The 17867-nt window shown below is 39.2% G+C and overlaps 1 protein-coding gene across 3 annotated transcripts; it reads right to left on the reverse strand.

Annotated features, from left to right (window-relative positions):
- Positions 1 to 3377: 3377 nt before the first annotated feature.
- On the reverse strand, positions 3378 to 17659 carry LOC118404601 (ras-related protein Rab-32-like). Of its 3 annotated transcripts, none has more exons than XM_035803809.1 (6): positions 17527 to 17659; positions 8029 to 8154; positions 7173 to 7251; positions 5927 to 6108; positions 5275 to 5418; positions 3378 to 4302 (listed from the first exon to the last, which is right to left on the reverse strand). In XM_035803809.1, the coding sequence occupies exons 1-6, from the start codon at positions 17527 to 17529 to the stop codon at positions 4192 to 4194; spliced, it is 645 nt and encodes a 214-aa protein (XP_035659702.1). In that variant the 5' UTR covers positions 17530 to 17659; the 3' UTR covers positions 3378 to 4191. The 3 variants fall into 3 exon arrangements, with proteins under 3 accessions (XP_035659702.1, XP_035659704.1, XP_035659703.1); XM_035803811.1 differs by lacking the exon at positions 3378 to 4302 and adding an exon at positions 4340 to 4420; XM_035803810.1 differs by lacking the exon at positions 3378 to 4302 and adding an exon at positions 4513 to 4597.
- Between the last annotated feature and the right edge of the window lie 208 nt (positions 17660 to 17867).

Genomic DNA, 17867 nt, shown 5'->3' on the forward strand with positions numbered 1-17867 from the left:
CAATCAAAATGGCATCCCTAAATGGGGAAGGCATGTCATTGATGTATGAGGGAGTTTGTCTGAATCCAAACTGGCAATGATGTCACCCTGAAGTACTGTCAACACTGTCAAAACAGAGTCATCTGTCTTTGTCATGCAGTAGAGCAGGGTTGTAGCCAGCCTGAAATCATTTTCAGTCCCCTCGATTTTGAATCAGAAAGAATGAGACGTCGAGCCGAAGGCATAACGTTCCTAAGGGGATCCGGGTGCATACTCCCCTGAAAAATTTTGAAATCTAGACCACCTTAAACCCAATTTTCTGCATTTTGAGGTGTAGATTTTGCTGGTAGACTAAGCTGTTCATCTGTTTTTGTTAAAATTACACAAGAAGACAGTTTTTTTATATCTTTACTGACTTTACAAATATAGTTTTTGTCCATTACAGAGGACGGAATGGGGAAAACTTTTTTCAGTCCCCAGCTGCAAAATTCCTTCAAAGGACTGAAGGACGGGTGCTGGCTACTACCCTGCAGTAGAGGGAAGATGTCCACGTGTTATAGAGAAGACTATCTGTTTTTTTCGGGTTTGCTTCCTCAATATTGTAGATGCACATGACACAAAAATATATATGTTTGTCAGATTGAACCACCATGATATGTTGATGGTACTGCAATATTTTTTATTATTCAATTGTCAGCTAAACTTAAAAATGTTCAACAGGCCTTTTGAAGGAGCTTGTTTTCATTCCTCTATTTCTCTAATGTCAGTTCCTACAGATTTGTGGGGACTCGCTTTAAAGAATTGGACAACAGATTGCAAATATGTTGTGTCTTTCCAAACTTAAGTTAACATCTGCTTTTGCTGGCTCATATATGTCTGCTCTCCTAGCCCTACAACGAGAAACATTAACCATTATACATGCTTCCCTCCAGGGATAAACAAGTCCACTAGCCCTATAGTGCCGGGCAAGTGAAAATGCCAATCAGGCAAGTGCATGTCCTTCCCCACTTGCCCGATCGGACAAGTTAGCTTTTCTCGATTGTGGGAGATTTTGATGTACTTGCTACCTTTCAAAGTCATGACATCAAGCATTGATTAACACAGAAAATAGAGCCAATAACAAAAATTCCATTGAAGGCCATGAATATACATAGAAAAATGTCATTTAGTTTTCGGGCAAGTGAAAAGTTGGTTCGGGCAAGTAAATTTTTTAAGTACTTGCCCGATAGGACAAGTCAATTTTAGAAAACTTGTCCAACCCTGCCCTCTATCTATTGTAGAAGAGGTATGCTGCGACAATGACAACTGTATCACAGCAGTTAGTTCTTGGAAACATTTTGCATTAAATTTTGCAGATCCAACCATGACTAAAAACCACCACGAAAAAAAAGCAAAGTCATATGTACACATCCTTCGGTACATTGATATACATGTTTATTGCAATGCCATACCCCTTACATTAAAATTTTCTAATTTTTAAAAAACCTTCCTGTAGGTATAAGGGGACAGCACAATATTGTGCATGTATCTAGCTGTTACTTACCAGTATATTGAGGTACTAGAAACCTGGCATGTCTTTAACTGTAGCAAATTTGGCGGTTTCTAATTCTATTTCAAGCAATACAATACGGATATGGTCTCGGAAATGTGTTTCACAAAATAACATTTTCCCTTCAAGCTTTTGTCTTAAATGTTGAAAGTACAAATCCAAGAGAAAATATACACACAGAATACATATCATGATGGCATGTTAAAAACTTCATCCCGTCAACTTTCCCCCTTAATCAAATCATATGTACTCGCATACAAAAACCATTGGTTAGTTAATATTAAGCACTTTTATACAAATTTCATAAAAACAATTTCCATCAAACATCTACAATGCCATAATTCTAACTACTTAATATCATCAAGATATACATTGGCAAGATCATTAAAAGATACAGCAAGGCCATAAAATGATACTGACTTGCATACTGTCCATTCAAAGAGCACTGTTCAACCTAATAAAATGGAAAATTTGTTGTTATCTTTTTCAAGTCTTGTTAAAACTTTCAAGTACAGTGCTTCATCACAAAAGAATGACCGTCACAATACTTTCCAAAGCGACACGTTTTGAAGGCACCACTCATACTTGGTCACGGGTAACTTTGAGTGAAATTTTGTTACACTTTTTCTACACGTACTTCAAATAATGTAACAGTCAGCTTAATACAAAACTGTAGTACATATCATGTATAGGCAAGAGGTTGCGGTCCAAGAGGTTTGTTTCCAAATTACTTTTTACAGAGTATTTAGCAGTAGATATAAAGGATGTGATAATGCGATACGTAACATTATCTATTAATTATAATGGTAACATTCAAAATTATTTTAAAATCAATGTTGTAGCTATCTAAAGATGACCAAAGAAAACATTGTATACAGTTTGGTGCACGATCATGATTTCTTGCATCATGCATGCATAGGCACAACCAAATTTTGGCTAGCTTTCAGTTATAAAAACAGTGTGTTAAGAAACGTTATGCCACTGCAGGGCTCTAGCCAGCGTCCGTTTTTCCGTCAATTGACGGAAATGTGCTGCGTCTGACGGAAAATTTTTAAAACCAATCCGTCAACCTTGACGGACAAAAATCCTTGGTAGAAGCTACAGGCGGCTTGGGGACGCTGTCCACGGCCGTTAAAAGCCACACACTGTTTGTTTTGCTATTGTTATGATTGTGGACAATGTGTGTCGGCGCCCTTTCGCATACGATAATCTCATTAAAACCCGTTTTTCCAGGTCTCAGTTCAGTCCTTCTAATTAATTTTTGCGGTTTTCCCGACGATTGTAATTGGCTGACGGAAAAAAATTTCGAGCTGGCTAAAGCCCTGTGCCACTGGTATGCAACAATGTATGATTCTATAGGGCAAATTAATGCACCGCAAGAAGTCTTACTGAATCGCAAGGCGTCAACTATCAAAAATGAGAGGACCCATCTGGCTATCGTCAGTGATGATAATTATAAAATGCCTGTCATATCCTAATGTTGGTACTTTCTCACATCAGGGCTCTAGCCAGCGTCCGCTTTCCCGTCAATTGACGGAAATTTGTTGCGTCTGACGGAAAATTTTTTAAACCAATCCGTCAACTTTGACGGACAAAAATCTGATAAAAGCTCCTTGGTGGAAGCTACAGGCTGCTTGGAGACGCCGTCCACGGCCGTAAAAGCCACACACTGTTTGTTTTGCTATTGTTATGATTGTTGATAATGTGTGTCGGTGCCCTTTCACATACGATAATCTCATTAAAACCCGTTTTTCAAGGTCTCAGTTCAGTCTCTCTAACTCCTGGAATAGTGTTTTCGCGACAAAGGAAATGGCTGACGGAAAAAAATGTCGAGCTGGCTAGAGCCCTGTCTCACATCATATTCAGAATCTCAAGGGGGTTATATCATGATAATAACCCCATACCAATCGCAATCATAATTGAATATGGTTACAGTGTACCTAATGGTTGTTTAACATCATAATTACTTAATGTCAACTTGGGCCAGAGTCACCACAGCACTGTGATCATCATGATGATTCTTTGTAAACTTGAAGGTTGCATTATGAAAGTCAACTATTTTCCTTACAATTTACATGATTAAGCCTTCAAAATTTACAAGGTACATGTATATGCTAGCATGACAGTGTTCCTTCTAGGTCTACTTCTGCTTCAACCCTAAGTAAAGTGAAAAGTCTCATTCAATTGAAATATTCAAGTTTTTTCTGACTGGTAAACGGAGGTCAACAAGTTTCATATTTCATGGCTGTATCTCCAGCCTTCTTCAGTTCGAATGATCCACTACCTGCAAGTGTCAATTTTGTGACAGGTCAGACAGTGTCATAGACAAGAAACTGATAAAAATCTTTTTTTTACCTTAAAATGACAGATCTAACAATACAAACTAATAAGGTTCCCAAGCGAACGGTGGGATGGGGGAAAATTACTTCAGGAGACAACCCTGCGTGTCATGTGACTCAACCAGCAATGGTCATTCTACATGACGAAGGCCAGAGACATAATAGCCAACAATTTGGTAGGCCCTAGCACCATTCCATATGCAAGGGTAGAAAAATCTTATTTCGAAAATCGCATCTTTTACTGGACATGGGTGAACTTATGAAAATGCAAAAATGTCCTTGTTGGCTAATTAGTGCTAATTACAGAGCTATAACGAGTTGCCATTAGCAACAGCTGCCCCGCCCTTCTGGCTCATCTGTGGTTGTTCCGTCCAGCATGATCTTGTCTTTGTCCACTTGATCGTCGTAACTGTTCGCCTTGTCATTCGCTAGTATCTGTGATGGGAACACAACAAAATAACATCGTAACTGTTCGCCTTGTCATTCGCTAGTATCTGTAATGGGAACACAACAAAATAACATCGTAACTGTTCGCCTTGTCATTCGCTAGTATCTGTAATGGGAACACAACAAAATAACATCGTAACTGTTCGCCTTGTCGTTCGCTAGTATCTGTAATGGGAACACAACAAAATAACATCGTAACTGGCCGCCTTGTCATTCGCTAGTATCTGTAATGGGAACACAACAAAATAACATCGTAACTGTTGGCCTTGTCGTTCGCTAGTATCTGTAATGGGAACACAACAAAATAACATCGTAAGTGTTCGCCTTGTCGTTCGCTAGTATCTGTAATGGGAACACAACAAAATAACATCGTAACTGTTCGCCTTGTCGTTCGCTAATATCTGTAATGGGAACACAACAAAATAACATCGTAACTGTTCGCCTTGTCGTTCGCTAATATCTGTAATGGGAACACAACAAAATAACATTGTAAGTGTTCGCCTTGTCATTCGCTAGTATCTATGATTGAGAACAAAATGAGATATTGTTCGAGAAAAAAAAATTTTCTCACATAAAGTGTGTACTTTTTTAACTTTTCAAAATTTGAAAGGTGTTGCAAGTTGTTGCCAAAGTTGGGGTGCATACTTTAAATGAGGTTAGCATCTACTGTACATATAGCTTTTATTTTGATCAGATGATATACATATATTTATAGGACCCATTCTAGAACTAAGGAACCTTGAAAACACCTCCCCCAAAAATAGAAATATCATGTAAATTTGTCATTCCCTTGTTTAGTTATCCTCCCTACGAGATTTCGACAAAACCACCCTTGCAGTTCCAGAGTAACCTGCTAGGGGGTCCAAACATACACCATGTATCTCTTATGTCACAAGCTAATGACAAACCAGGGGGCCCAAACTTGACCTTGACCATTTTTCATGAGATAATAAGACCTACCCTTGTGACGAGATATCTGGCGGCCTCGTCTATGTTGATATTCTCCTTGGCAGACGTCTCGAACCAACCGATGAAACTTTTCTCCTTACAGTACTCGTCCATCTGGGACGTGTTGTTTACCATGCCTTCCTTTGCCTGGTCACACTGAAACAAAAACATATACACAAACATAAACACAAATATAAACATCAACATAAACATGAGTCTATGTGAGATGTGTTGTTTACCATGCCTTCCTTTGCCTGGTCACACTGAGACAGAAAATTCTCAAATTAGAGTCATTTCTACACAGACACAGTTTAAACAGATATAGGTACCGGCAACACAGATACATAATTATACAAAAGCCTAGCCTCCTTCACAGATTTCGATTGGGGATTCCAACAGGGCTGGCTGTACGCTGGTTCACAATTTTCAATGTTGGTTCTCTGATGTTGGGAAAGGAAGTATGCATAGGAAAGGAGTCTGCCGTGGAAGGGAGTTTGTAGGGGAATCAGGGCAAAACTCCCTTCCTGCCCTGCCCCCCCAAAGAAAGCCCGCTCAAAGTCTGCAAAGCCGGTGTGTTGAGCCAAGGGGCAGAAATACCAGCTAGTACATGATTGTATATATACATATAGATACAGATACAGATCTTGTAGAAAAGTTTTCTCACCTTATTGGCCAATAAGACAGCAGGAATGGACTGGCCGTTGGGAAGCTGAACTTTGCTGTCAAGGTCGTTTTTCCACTTGGAGACGGCCTCGAAGGTCGATGCTCTCGTGACGTCGAACACTACAAACGCCCCTACTGCCTCCTTGTAGTATACTCTGGTCATGTTGCCGAACCGCTCTTGTCCTGTATTTTACACACAAAAAATAGTACACTTAAAGTGACTGTATCATTAAAATGATGACATATTTTGCTAATAACAGTTGTGCCCAAGCAGAGTTCCGCATGTAGAAAAATGGTAAGTAGAAATTTCAATCTATTTGTGCTGAAATTTAAACTGACAAATATGTTGAAAACTCAGCAGCTATACTTCACATGATTCCAATCAATTGTAAAATGTGAAAATTTAAACTATCAATTTTTTTACAGTTGAAAAGCAGCTGTTCGCAAATGCCAAATTTCTACATTAAATCATTCAAAAAGGGTCAAGTTGCCCATGCATCTGAGTGTATTTGACAGATGCTTAAGCATGGTGCCAATCTCCATTTCTGTACTAGTATGTGAGCCCTTGGGCCACGCATTTGTGCAAGTCACTATAGCAGGAGGCTGGTCCTCTCCTGGTAGAATTTCTAGTGCTGTGTGTTTAACTCCCACACTAGTACTCTTCATCATTAGTGCTCAGTACCAAGGAGAGAATGCAGCATGTATCATGTTCAAAGTGTATGGTATGACTCAGCCGGGGATCAAACTAAAGACCTACTGATCATGATCATGAATGCAAGGCAAAGACTCTACCCCAGGGTTGTAGCCAGCCCGAAATCATTTTCAGTCCCCTTGATTTTGAATGGGAATCCTATCGAGCACCGGCATGGCGTGACGTTGCGTGTCATTTCTAGGGGGTCTGGGTCCCAGAAAATCTTTAAATCAAGACCGTCTGAAACACTTTTTCCTGTATTTTGAGGTGCAAATTTTGCTTGTAGACTAAGCTGTTCAATGGCATTTGTTTTGGTGAAGAAGAACACATGGTTTTTTTTTTATATCTTTACATATCAATTTTTGTCTGTCCCAGGGGACAGAATGGGGAAAACTTTTTTCAGTCCCCAGCTGCAAAATTCCTTCAAAGGACTTATTTCTTTTTTATTATATACATGTAGGAGGACAGGTGCTGGCTACAACCTTGCTCTACCCACATGTCGACTGCACCAGCTATGTTTTATTTTGCTTTAAGAATCAATGGATGAAACTTTTACCTGCGATGTCCCATAGTTGTAACCTGATCAGTGTGTCCGCATCCCAGTTGATGACCTTCAGGGCGAAGTCCACCCCAATCTGTGGTCTGAAGGTCAGGGACCACAAACAAAATATTGTACCATTCACTCATAATGACGTAATTTAGTTCCAAATTTTAACCTTTATGTGGTAACTAGCACCCTTATGAAATTCATTCTCAAGTTTTGCAAACCAAAACTATCAAATGTTATAACATGATTGATTAAATTTTCATAACTCCATCCGGTGCCAGAATACTGCCACATCCAAAAAAAATTATGTCAAAGTTGATATTAATTCAGAGTAAGCTTATTACTTTGTAAGTTCAGTTCAGTTTGTCCTATGTGAAAACTTACCAAAAGGCAGAACTAGGATCTTCAAGAGCTCAACCATGAGACTGTAACAGAGTGGTATTCAAGTACCGCCTACTGTCCTTGCCCAAGGGCTCTAGAGCTTTTGTGGTGACAGCGATAGCGGCCATGACTTGTAATCTGCCACCCCGGGTTTGATCCCGGGTGGGGGCATGTTGTTTCTTTCTGTTCTACTCGCCCCTCTGGTTGTTTCAAGGCTACCAGGCTGAGGTTAGCTACAGGAACAGGCTTCCCTCGGAATCTATACCGTCAGTAATATATTTTGGAAATTTCTCCCAGTGAAAACCCAGTAGAAGGATACAGTGGCCCTGTAGTGCTGTGAGAAGAACAGGTGCACGTATCTCTTGATGATGGAAGTCTTCCTTAAGTTACTAGTATATTAACCAGACTTAAGCTACAGGGACACCCCTCTGAATTTATACCATCAGTAGTATTTACATGCACAGAAAACTTAGTAAAAGGATACAGTAGCCCTGTAGTGCTGAGAGAAGAACTGGTGCACGTATCTCTTGATGATGGAGGTTTTTCCCGTCCCCAGGTCTCCGATCACCAGGATCTTGTACAGGTGCTCCTTCTTGTCTCCTGAGGACGCCTGAAGAAACAGAGGAAGACGTCTTGGCTTAGAATAGGTGTGATGGGTTGTTCAGTACATTATTGTATATATTACAACATACAGCACACGTATAATATTTGTAACCAATGGCTAGTTGGGTAATATTGGCTAATTGTACAGCCAAACAAATGAATCTGATTAGAAATGAATAAATACAATGTAACCAGCTGCTGCCTCTCTCTATGCCTTCAAAGCTGGTGTCACCAGAGGAGAATATTATTAAAATGAAAAAAGTTATTGACACATTGATATATGGGGAATGAGAGCATAATTAATATTGAGACACAACACAAGACAGCTGCAAAGCAAAGGTATGATATTAAGTCAGAGTTTTTTTCTACATGCAAAATTGCACGATCAGAGTACCTTTACATAATTATAAATCCAACACAAACAGTTAATCTGATGAGCTAGTTACAGGTACATATTAATACAAAACCTATCAAAGTCACCTCCTTTCCCTTCCTTTTGAACATTTTCCAATTCTAGCCTGCTACTCTTTGTAGACAGGTAAAATGATAGAGAAGGAAAACCTTACAGTCTTACTTCCTTTAGATAATGTTACACAATGAAATGTAGACTTTGCTCCGACTATTGTCCCTTTAGAAAGGGCACTGAACTTTGCAACCCTTGACCTATGAAAATTACCAGTCAGAGCAGAGTTATCAGTTAACTCACTTGTATAATACATAGATTTGGAATTTTGGAAATTAAATTACATTTTTTTCCAAGAAGAACTGTTACAATAATTGTCTGTTTGAACCTTTATTTATTCATGAGAAGCTCAAACCGACCTACAGGTTGCTTTTTAATGAGGTCACGAGGGAGGTAAGGGTCAGATAAAATACAACAGAGATACAGATTGCATCGAGTCCTAATAAATCTACTAACAAATGTAGTAAATCTCTTAATCGATGTCCAAAACTAAACCCTTAAACTGCCAAACCCGGATATATCCGGCACACATATACATGCCGTGTGCCGTGCCTGGATATATCCGGGATAGCGTATTCCCCCGAAGGAGCAACTTTGCGCCCGCGAAACGCACGAACCCCGGAAGTTAGGGACTTCAGCCTTGTTCGGGGGTTCTTTTTGGAGGTCAGCAGCCAACCCTGGCACTTATTGCATTTTATAGTGCTGAAACTCCAGCAGTTTAAGGGTTAATGTTGGAAAAATGTAACAATTATTAATTCTTACTATATATTGTGTATCTGTACCACCAGCGCTATATATAAGCCTTCCTATAGAGACTAACTTATAATTAGGTTAGGCAGTCTAGTATACATATTAAATACACATCAATTAAACTATCCCTCATTTAGACTGCGCATGTATATACAAATATACGTACATGTGTTGTTGACATATCCACTGGTGATTGGTGGGACTGAATAGGGGTCAACGAACTTTAATTGCTAATAGTAATACAGGGGTCACTGAACCCTAGCTGACCCAGAATTATCTACTGGTACACCTGTACATAATTCTGTCATTTACTGGAAAGTTAGAATATATATTGATCCGCAAAAATTTATGATCATAGGGCCAAATTCTGAAAAAAAGGTTTTCTATGTAATTACAACAATACAGAGGTCACTAAACTCAAACTGACCTAGAATTACCTACACATGTGCATATATTTGTCATTAACTAAAACGTTAAAATCTAACGATCTGCAAAAAAATTATGATTGTGGAGCAACTTATAATAGTTATATGTGAAAAGGTTGTCTAAAAACAACAGTTAGCATTGACACAGTAATGGTACGAATAGATTTGTACTGTTTTTGATGTTGGTATTAGCAGAACCAATAGCTGATGATTAGGTATAATTATCTAATTAATCTACTTAATCTGCTTTAAGTGGAGGGATTTCAAGAAAGCCTAAAGGGGGTTCAAACCAATGTAGGCAGCAGAACACAGTGGACTACTTTACAGACAAACACTAATGGTGACGAGGGCCTAGAATCTGTGTCATTAAATACAAAACATGTGTCTATAATTTGTTCAGAAAACAAATATCTTTCAAAGGACAAAGACAAGCCTTAGGGTGAACTACTGTGAATTTCTTATGGTTTATAGGAGAAGGAAAAAGCTGGCTTTCCTGTTGTTCAAATTTGGTTGAAACTATTCTGTTGCAGAGTTGTCATAGAAGGCTGACTTATTTTCATTTGACAACATTATGAATTTGGGACGAAATAATCATAACAACTAAAAATACCGCAAAACTAGAAAGGCAACATTTTATAATTAATCAATTTACTGTACACGGAAAGCCTAACAAGTGTCATCTGCTAAAAATAGTTACACTCACAGTCTTAATTATAATGAAAAGAATCCTAATGGTATAATTAACATTCTTGTGTTAACGATATGCATCCTGTCCTGTGTAGGTAATAATTAAATGGCACACCTGTGGATTTTTTCCTTCGGGCACTTCTGGCCTGCCCTGACCACTGATGGGGGCCTCTCCTTATTTAGACAGCCACTGAGTACCACTCAGATGTCCAATTTGAGAATCATGACAAATATTTTCTATTACAAGATCATTAATTACTATCTTCATTTGTGAACTGGTGCCACTTAAACAGTGTTTATTTCTCTCATCCTACACTTTTTGCCATATAGGTTGGTGCCCATTACTATTTCTGTAGCCCTTGGGCCACACAGTTTAGTGCAATCACTACAGCAGGGGGCTTCATCAACTACCATAATCTTTCATATAACAGCTACAAATTACAACACATAAATCATATAATAATATCGGGTGTATTTTGCAGCCAGTACTAGTAGGCACCCAAAGTGTGGGCAAGGAGGTTAAAAAAAACATTTTTAACCTCCTTGGTGTGGGTAAGGAGGCTGTTTAACGTGGTCGAGGCACCTCCTCGAGCACGGGACCCCCGTTTTACGTCCCTCCCGGAAGACAATTTCGTGGAAAGCTTCATGAGGCTACAGCAATCCGGACGTCCTTGGTTGGGGACTCCCATCCAAGCACTATCCGGACCGCGCGTTGCTTAACTTCCGAGATCGAGGGATCGGGTGTACCAACGCGCCACGTGGCAAGTGCTGAAATCATTACCATCATGACTTGTATTCATCTTATAAGCTCAGCATAGTTACAAGAATTGTCCTATAAATACTACATGTAGTACCACTAGTAGTCATTCCTTGCACACCTGAAGTTGGCTGAACATACTGTAAACTATACTTCTCACAGTATCAAACTTTAAAGGTCTAAGCTGTCCCAGACCAGGTGAGATGAGGGAAGTGGTTGATACACCTGGTAACCCGATCCTCAACTGCGTAACCAGACACTCTACTCCACCCGTATTTCCCACCCAAAGCTGATCTGAGTAAACTGTTGTGCGAGGAGCTTTGCTGCCACCCTCCCCTCCCCTTAACAAGGTCTTCTTTGTTCTCCAGAAAGGCTACAAGTATGGGAAACTGGATGGTGATGAATACTTTCATAATACAACTAGGTACAGATACTAAACAAAATTATCAGTATCTTGCTGTTCGAGTTAGATGGTATTTGTCATCCAGGGTCCCCAAAAAAACAGGCTGTAGCCCCAGGGAAAAATGAAATGAAACCTCAAAAAGCCTGTTGAAAAAGGAGATTTATTGCAGCAATGAATAACACTACAGCCTGGTATAAGAAACCATGTTATCTCAGATGACTCTAACTTGTAATTTTACTTTGCTCCTGACACAAGCTCAGTTATTCAGATTTTATTGAATCACACACAGTAAATCTGAAAATATTTACGGTGATTCGTCTTTCCTCTCTTAAGTGAAAATCACTTCCAAATGCATTTACATTGTACTATTGCATGTACACTTGACAACAATAATTGTTTCAAGTCTATGGTGTATGTTATTTATTATGAATTTGCAGTTAAGTCACCCCAAAATCTGTGGTACTACAATGTGAAAGTCTCCCAATCCACATACAGTACAGTCGACCAGTGAATTCCCCCTACTGTGTTACCCACACATCCCCCTGACCCTACCCAGGTTGGTGTCGGCTTACCAGGTATTTTGAGTACTTTCTCCTCAGGTGGAGCCAAAGACAAGGAGGTCTCTGTTTGGGGCAGGTTCTGTCTCAGGTGAGGCATGGCAGGGGAGGGAAAATATCATGGGAAGAGTGGGCTTCATCTGAAGGGGCGGGGCAACTAAGGCCCAATCTAGACACAGTTTTTACCGATATCTGTGGAGATGTCGGGAGGGATCTAGAACGTTGGGGACGGGACACCAGTGGCGCTTGCAGTCATAAACAGCTATATAGCCTAACGAGCCCGCTTTATAAGCTAATGAGCCCTCCTGAAGTCGGGACACATCTACACGCGCGCTGAAGCTGTCAGGGACCCCCGCTAAGCTATCGGGGACCCCTGCTAAGCTATCGTACGAATGGTCCGGACCTTTCGGGAGAAATTTTCCCGATATCTTTATGGCGATATTGCAGTTCCATCTAGACGCTGAAAAAAAGGTGTCGGCGAGAGGTTGTTGGCTCGCCGATATCGGGAAAAAACGTGTCTAGATCGTGCCTAACCCAGAAGTGTTCACTTCATATAGTTCCTTCAGAAGTAGCCCCCTGTTGTTGTGCTAACAGTAGGGGCATCTTCTCTGGATAGGTTTAAAGAACGCTTGCAGATCGATGTGCAAAAGTTAGGTGTGACGGGCACTTATGTGTAATATAACCAGCTGCTGCCGCGCGGCGTGCCTGCGAAGCTGGTGTGTTACGCCGAAGGGTAGTTATACCAGCTATATAGATACAGATACAGATAATATCAACTAATCAACTAATCTGCCATCCATCCATCCATCCATCCATCAATCAACCAACCTTTCCTAGGCATCATAGTCTGAAAGACTCTGATGCATACTGGCTATACACAGACAGTTCGGTGCAGCTTGTTGGCCATACTCCCTACATGCAGCGCTTATGGTATCATAGATTATACTGTGAGGCCTATGGGCTATATAGAAACCTGATATATTAGTAATTTAAGTTCGCAGGGATTCAATTTCACAAAAGTGGGAAAATGGATTTGACCTTTGAGTTCGCAGTAGTGCCATATACTAGTACTGTAGTCACACACTGCCATATAGGAAAATATTTGTGGTTTTGAGTTCACAGTGACGTGGCTTCTTCTTCTTCTTCTTCTTAGTGTTTAGGTGGCCACCATCAACTTGCTGATGTTTCTGCCACACTTAACAGAGGTTCTGGTACAGAAGGTTGTCTGTTGTAGTTGTGGCTACCAAAAAAATCGTGAACATAAAACTACCTTGAATGTTTCTGCACTTACAGTACTTACTAAATGGTGTGGGAAGAGCTTTTTTTAACCTAACAATAACCGATGGTACAGTGGACCTAACTTTAAACAGAAATCATCTTAAAATTTAGAATTTGTACAATTTTGTCCATCCCAACATGTTCAATGGAAACAGCATATATTCGTGAGCAATTTGCGGTCGAAAGAAACCCAGCTCAACGCCTAAAATAAACCTGATCTAATGAATCAGAACTGCCCGCCTGACCAACGATCATGTCCTATTTTAAAAGACGACACTAGAGGGGGGCGGGGGTAATGAGTTTCCGTAGACGTGACCTGGCGCGACCTCTCGGCAAAGATCAACAGTCGCACCGGCCTGCCAAAAATCAGAGGAATGCCCCCGAACCTGCCAAGGACAAGTCACCACCAGAACAGGCCTGATGGGACAACATGACAAGACTTCCAGTACCATCGGAACATTAATTGTTTGCTTCATGCTTGTGTTATTGCATTTTCATGCCCATTCTGTGCTACTAGTAATGTAGCTATAACATATAAATATAAATATCAAAAAGTATTCTTTCTTCTGCTCATGTTTCTTTTAGTTTAACCCAGTTTCTTGGTACATTGCTATGATTTATCATTTAACTTTTAAAGTATAAAATTATAGTTTTCCTGAATACTTTTTGAAATCTGTGATTTACTTTGATATACAAATAGATGAGTAAGGATTTGAGCCTGAATAAACTCGAAGCAATTTGACATGTATGCTGAACATATCACATGGACATGGATAAAATCTGACTGTTTTACTTTCCAAAATGTAGGACTTATTTATACAAATAGTATCTACTAGTATGTGTATAACATTATTATAATAGTAGTATTGTCTATTATCAAATGTTACTTGTATTATAGAAAGCATATGGAACTATCTACACAATGCTGACCTGATATTTTAATAGTAATCAATATTTCCATATCTGGAAAACACAAGTTGTCAACAGAATACCCCTATTGTACCATTTTTAAGACCAAATTTCATGGTACATTGCTATGTTTTGTCATTTAGAAATTATAGTTTTCCTGGATACTTTTTAAAAACTGTAATCTACTTTAATTTATAGCTGATTAAGCATTTGGGCCTAATTTTGCATACAAATGCGTGCAACATATTTTAGAGGTAACATTAGTAATACATGGATAAAAGTCTGACTGCTTTAGCTTAAAATCAAATCATCCAAAAGGTAGGACCTGTTTTACAAACAGTAGATTATGTACATAGTAGTATTGAAGTCTATGATCATTGGTATTTGTCTAATAGAAATCTTTACTGCTGTATACACAAGATAACAATATTTTCATTCAATATTTCCAAAGCTGAAAAACACCTGGCACAGTGATGTCATAGACATATGATTGGATCACATGATCTACATCAAACATGTTTCATTTTTGACTCCCCTAATAATAAAGAAAATCACATTTTGCAAGTTGGAACAACAAAAACACATTGTGCAAAGACTTTGCCACTGAATGCAAATTGTATGTAAATGGTAATTAACACAAATAAGTTATATCTGATATACTATATAGCAAGGAATTTGGACCATGGTTTTAACACTTTCTCTTCTTTTAATTGATTTCTCAAGAGTATAATGCTTAAACTTTTAAGTGCTAACGATCAATTTACTTAAGACTCTTCATTAGAGGGGGCGTGGCACCGTAACCTTAAGTACACGTGAAAATGAAGGAAGTCGAGCGACACTAAATTTTAATATTGACTCGTGAAAGCAACGTACAGGTGGGAAATAGGATTTCGGTAAACAGTCGTAGCAAAGGAGTTTTAAAACAATTAATTGTACTTTAACAGAACATCACTGTGTGATAATCCAAACATCAAACAGGAGTACAGGAAATGCCTTTTACGGTATGAACCCAACAGGGTTCTCCCCAGAGGGTGGAATAAGGGAGGCCCTCCACTATACTCTCAGCCAGCTCCACTATACTATTTTTCAAATTTAGTGTGTTTCTTCCCTATTTTCCCTAAAATTACTGACAATTCACAGATTTTTGTGCCAAGTGGCATCACATTTCCAGTCAGCATTGTCTACAAAAACTTGTGAATGAGCAATGATCAAAACAATAGTCGTTTTGCCACTTCACAGCAAAGGAATCACAACAATATATTATACTTGTAGTATTTGACACCCTCTGTCATTGCAAAATGAACCCATTTTCATGAAAGTGCAGCGCGTTGGTGCGGGTTATTTTTGCCAGCCCCTCCACTATACTAAAAGATTCTGGGGAGAACCCTGCCCAACCAAAAGGAGTTGAACCAAGCATTTTAGTTTTTACCAACTACAAATCAGCTGGTGTCTGATCATGAGTACCGTGAATGAAAGTTAGACATCCAGGTAGATGTACCAAAAGCAGTTAGTCTAGCAACTGGATACAATTTTGGAAACGGTCAGACGTTTTGACTAGCATCTACTAGTTTTCCAAAGTCATATTTCCGAAATTGAGTGACTCTTTTTTGGCGTATCTGAGTGTCTACTTGTATCAGACCATTAATATTGAACTTTCTGATATCCGTGTATCTTACTGAAATGTATGTCACAGATCTATTTCTCTCTTCCTTTTCTGTAACAGAGGACCACACAGGCGAGGGAACATGTCGTGTTATTTGAAGCAACCGTGTCAACAAGAGTGTTTAAACAGCACACAAACAAGAAAGCACTAAAATAACAAACTAGCAAAAAAGGAAGCACACCCCTACACTGGGGGGATGGAAACACTTCTAAGAAAGAAGAAGACTCAAGTTTAAGAACGTTGCTATTTTCTTAAGACAAAAGAATTCCTTGTTTCAGACAACAATAGGTTGCACTGTGACATGACAAGAAGGAATGGCAAGCGAATCAGAGTAGAATTTGCATGAGAACCCGTGCCTGTTTGAAATGAACACTTAGGGAGGGAAGCGCCAAAACCACATCCTGAATGAACAACTGGACATAGTCTGGACTTCAAAGTCTGCTTGTTTGATTGTTTGACAGTTTCCGTAACTTTAAACCACTCCGATTCCGCGGGCAAAAAAGAAATACCGTCTCACATTCAGAGCAGAAAATGTAAAACATACTACATACTGCAAACATGCAGGAAATGTTGTACTTGTTGTAGTAAAATTCAGTGGTTTTTAAAACATCCTAGGAATTTTCTGGGTGTTGGTGGTAGGTTTGATTTTATACAAGTCTTGGTTATAGTTGGATTTTCATGTTAGGTTAAAGTTAAACAGAAAATGTAAAATATACTAACTTTACATTCTGTTAGCGCAAACATGCAGCAAGAAGTTGTAGTAAAATTCAGAGGTTTTTAGACAGGGATCCTAGGAATTTTCTGGGTGTTGGTGGTAGGTTTGATTTTATACAAGTCTTGGTTATAGTTGGATTTTCATGTTAGGTTAAAGTTAAACAGAAAATGTAAAATATACTAACTTTACATTCTGTTAGCGCAAACATGCAGCAAGAAGTTGTAGTAAAATTCAGAGGTTTTTAGACAGGTATCCTAGGAATTTTCTGGGTGTTGGTGGTAGGTTTGATTTTATACAAGTCTTGGTTATAGTTGGATTTTCATGTTAGGTTAAAGTTAAACAGAAAATGTAAAATATACTAACTTTACATTCTGTTAGTGCAAACATGCAGCAAGAAGTTGTAGTAAAATTCAGAGGTTTTTAGACAGGGATCCTAGGAATTTTCAGGGTGTTGGTGGTAGGTTTGACTTCAGACAAGTCTTGGCTATAGTTGGATTTTTATGTTGGGTTAAACAGCAAGACAAGCGGTTTCTATTGGCACTGAGAACGAAAGGAAAACTTTGGCGGGTCCGAAAATATGGGGAGAGTCGCCAGAAACTTGGCACAGCGTCTTGTAATTATAAGACACAAAGTCTAGCCTTGACGACTTTTATTAAGACGCTGGAACGTCTTATAACTCTCCTTAGAACACTTCCACTTCCTAACCTTCAGGAAGACATGATCATGGTTCATCTTTTGTCGATAATTTGTCTAGAAAAGAAGGAAAACTCACCATTTTGTAAGGATCCGATCACTAAGAAGTCCTGCTCCGTGCTAGGTGCGAGGTTTGTGATAGAATGTCATATGACACGCGCGAGGGGCAGGGGTCAGATTACCGCGCGCTGATTGGTCCAGACTTCATCAAATGAAGGCTAGTCCAACTTATACGGTGGGGACTGAAAATTAAAATCGAAGAATTTTCGTTTAGTATTACAACAGATACAATGAAAAGGATATATATACATTAACATACATCGTTTTAATCAGGCCTAAACCTAGATGCTAATGTTTCAAACTGGTTTTGTTGATCTGAATATTAGGAAAACCTACCCCCTAGAGTTAGAGTGAACTCGC

The sequence above is a fragment of the Branchiostoma floridae genome, chromosome 17 (assembly GCF_000003815.2).
Source record: "Branchiostoma floridae strain S238N-H82 chromosome 17, Bfl_VNyyK, whole genome shotgun sequence".
NCBI classification, from domain to species: domain Eukaryota; kingdom Metazoa; phylum Chordata; class Leptocardii; order Amphioxiformes; family Branchiostomatidae; genus Branchiostoma; species Branchiostoma floridae.

Excerpts from the sequence above, each read along its gene's own strand:
- LOC118404601 (XM_035803809.1), bottom strand. Across the intron at positions 5,419-5,926 it reads CTGTCTTATTGGCCAATAAG|TGTGACCAGGCAAAGGAAGG; the intron begins GTGAGAAAACTT and ends TTTTTGTTTCAG. Across the intron at positions 4,303-5,274 it reads CCAGATATCTCGTCACAAGG|ATACTAGCGAATGACAAGGC; the intron begins GTAGGTCTTATT and ends TTCCCATCACAG.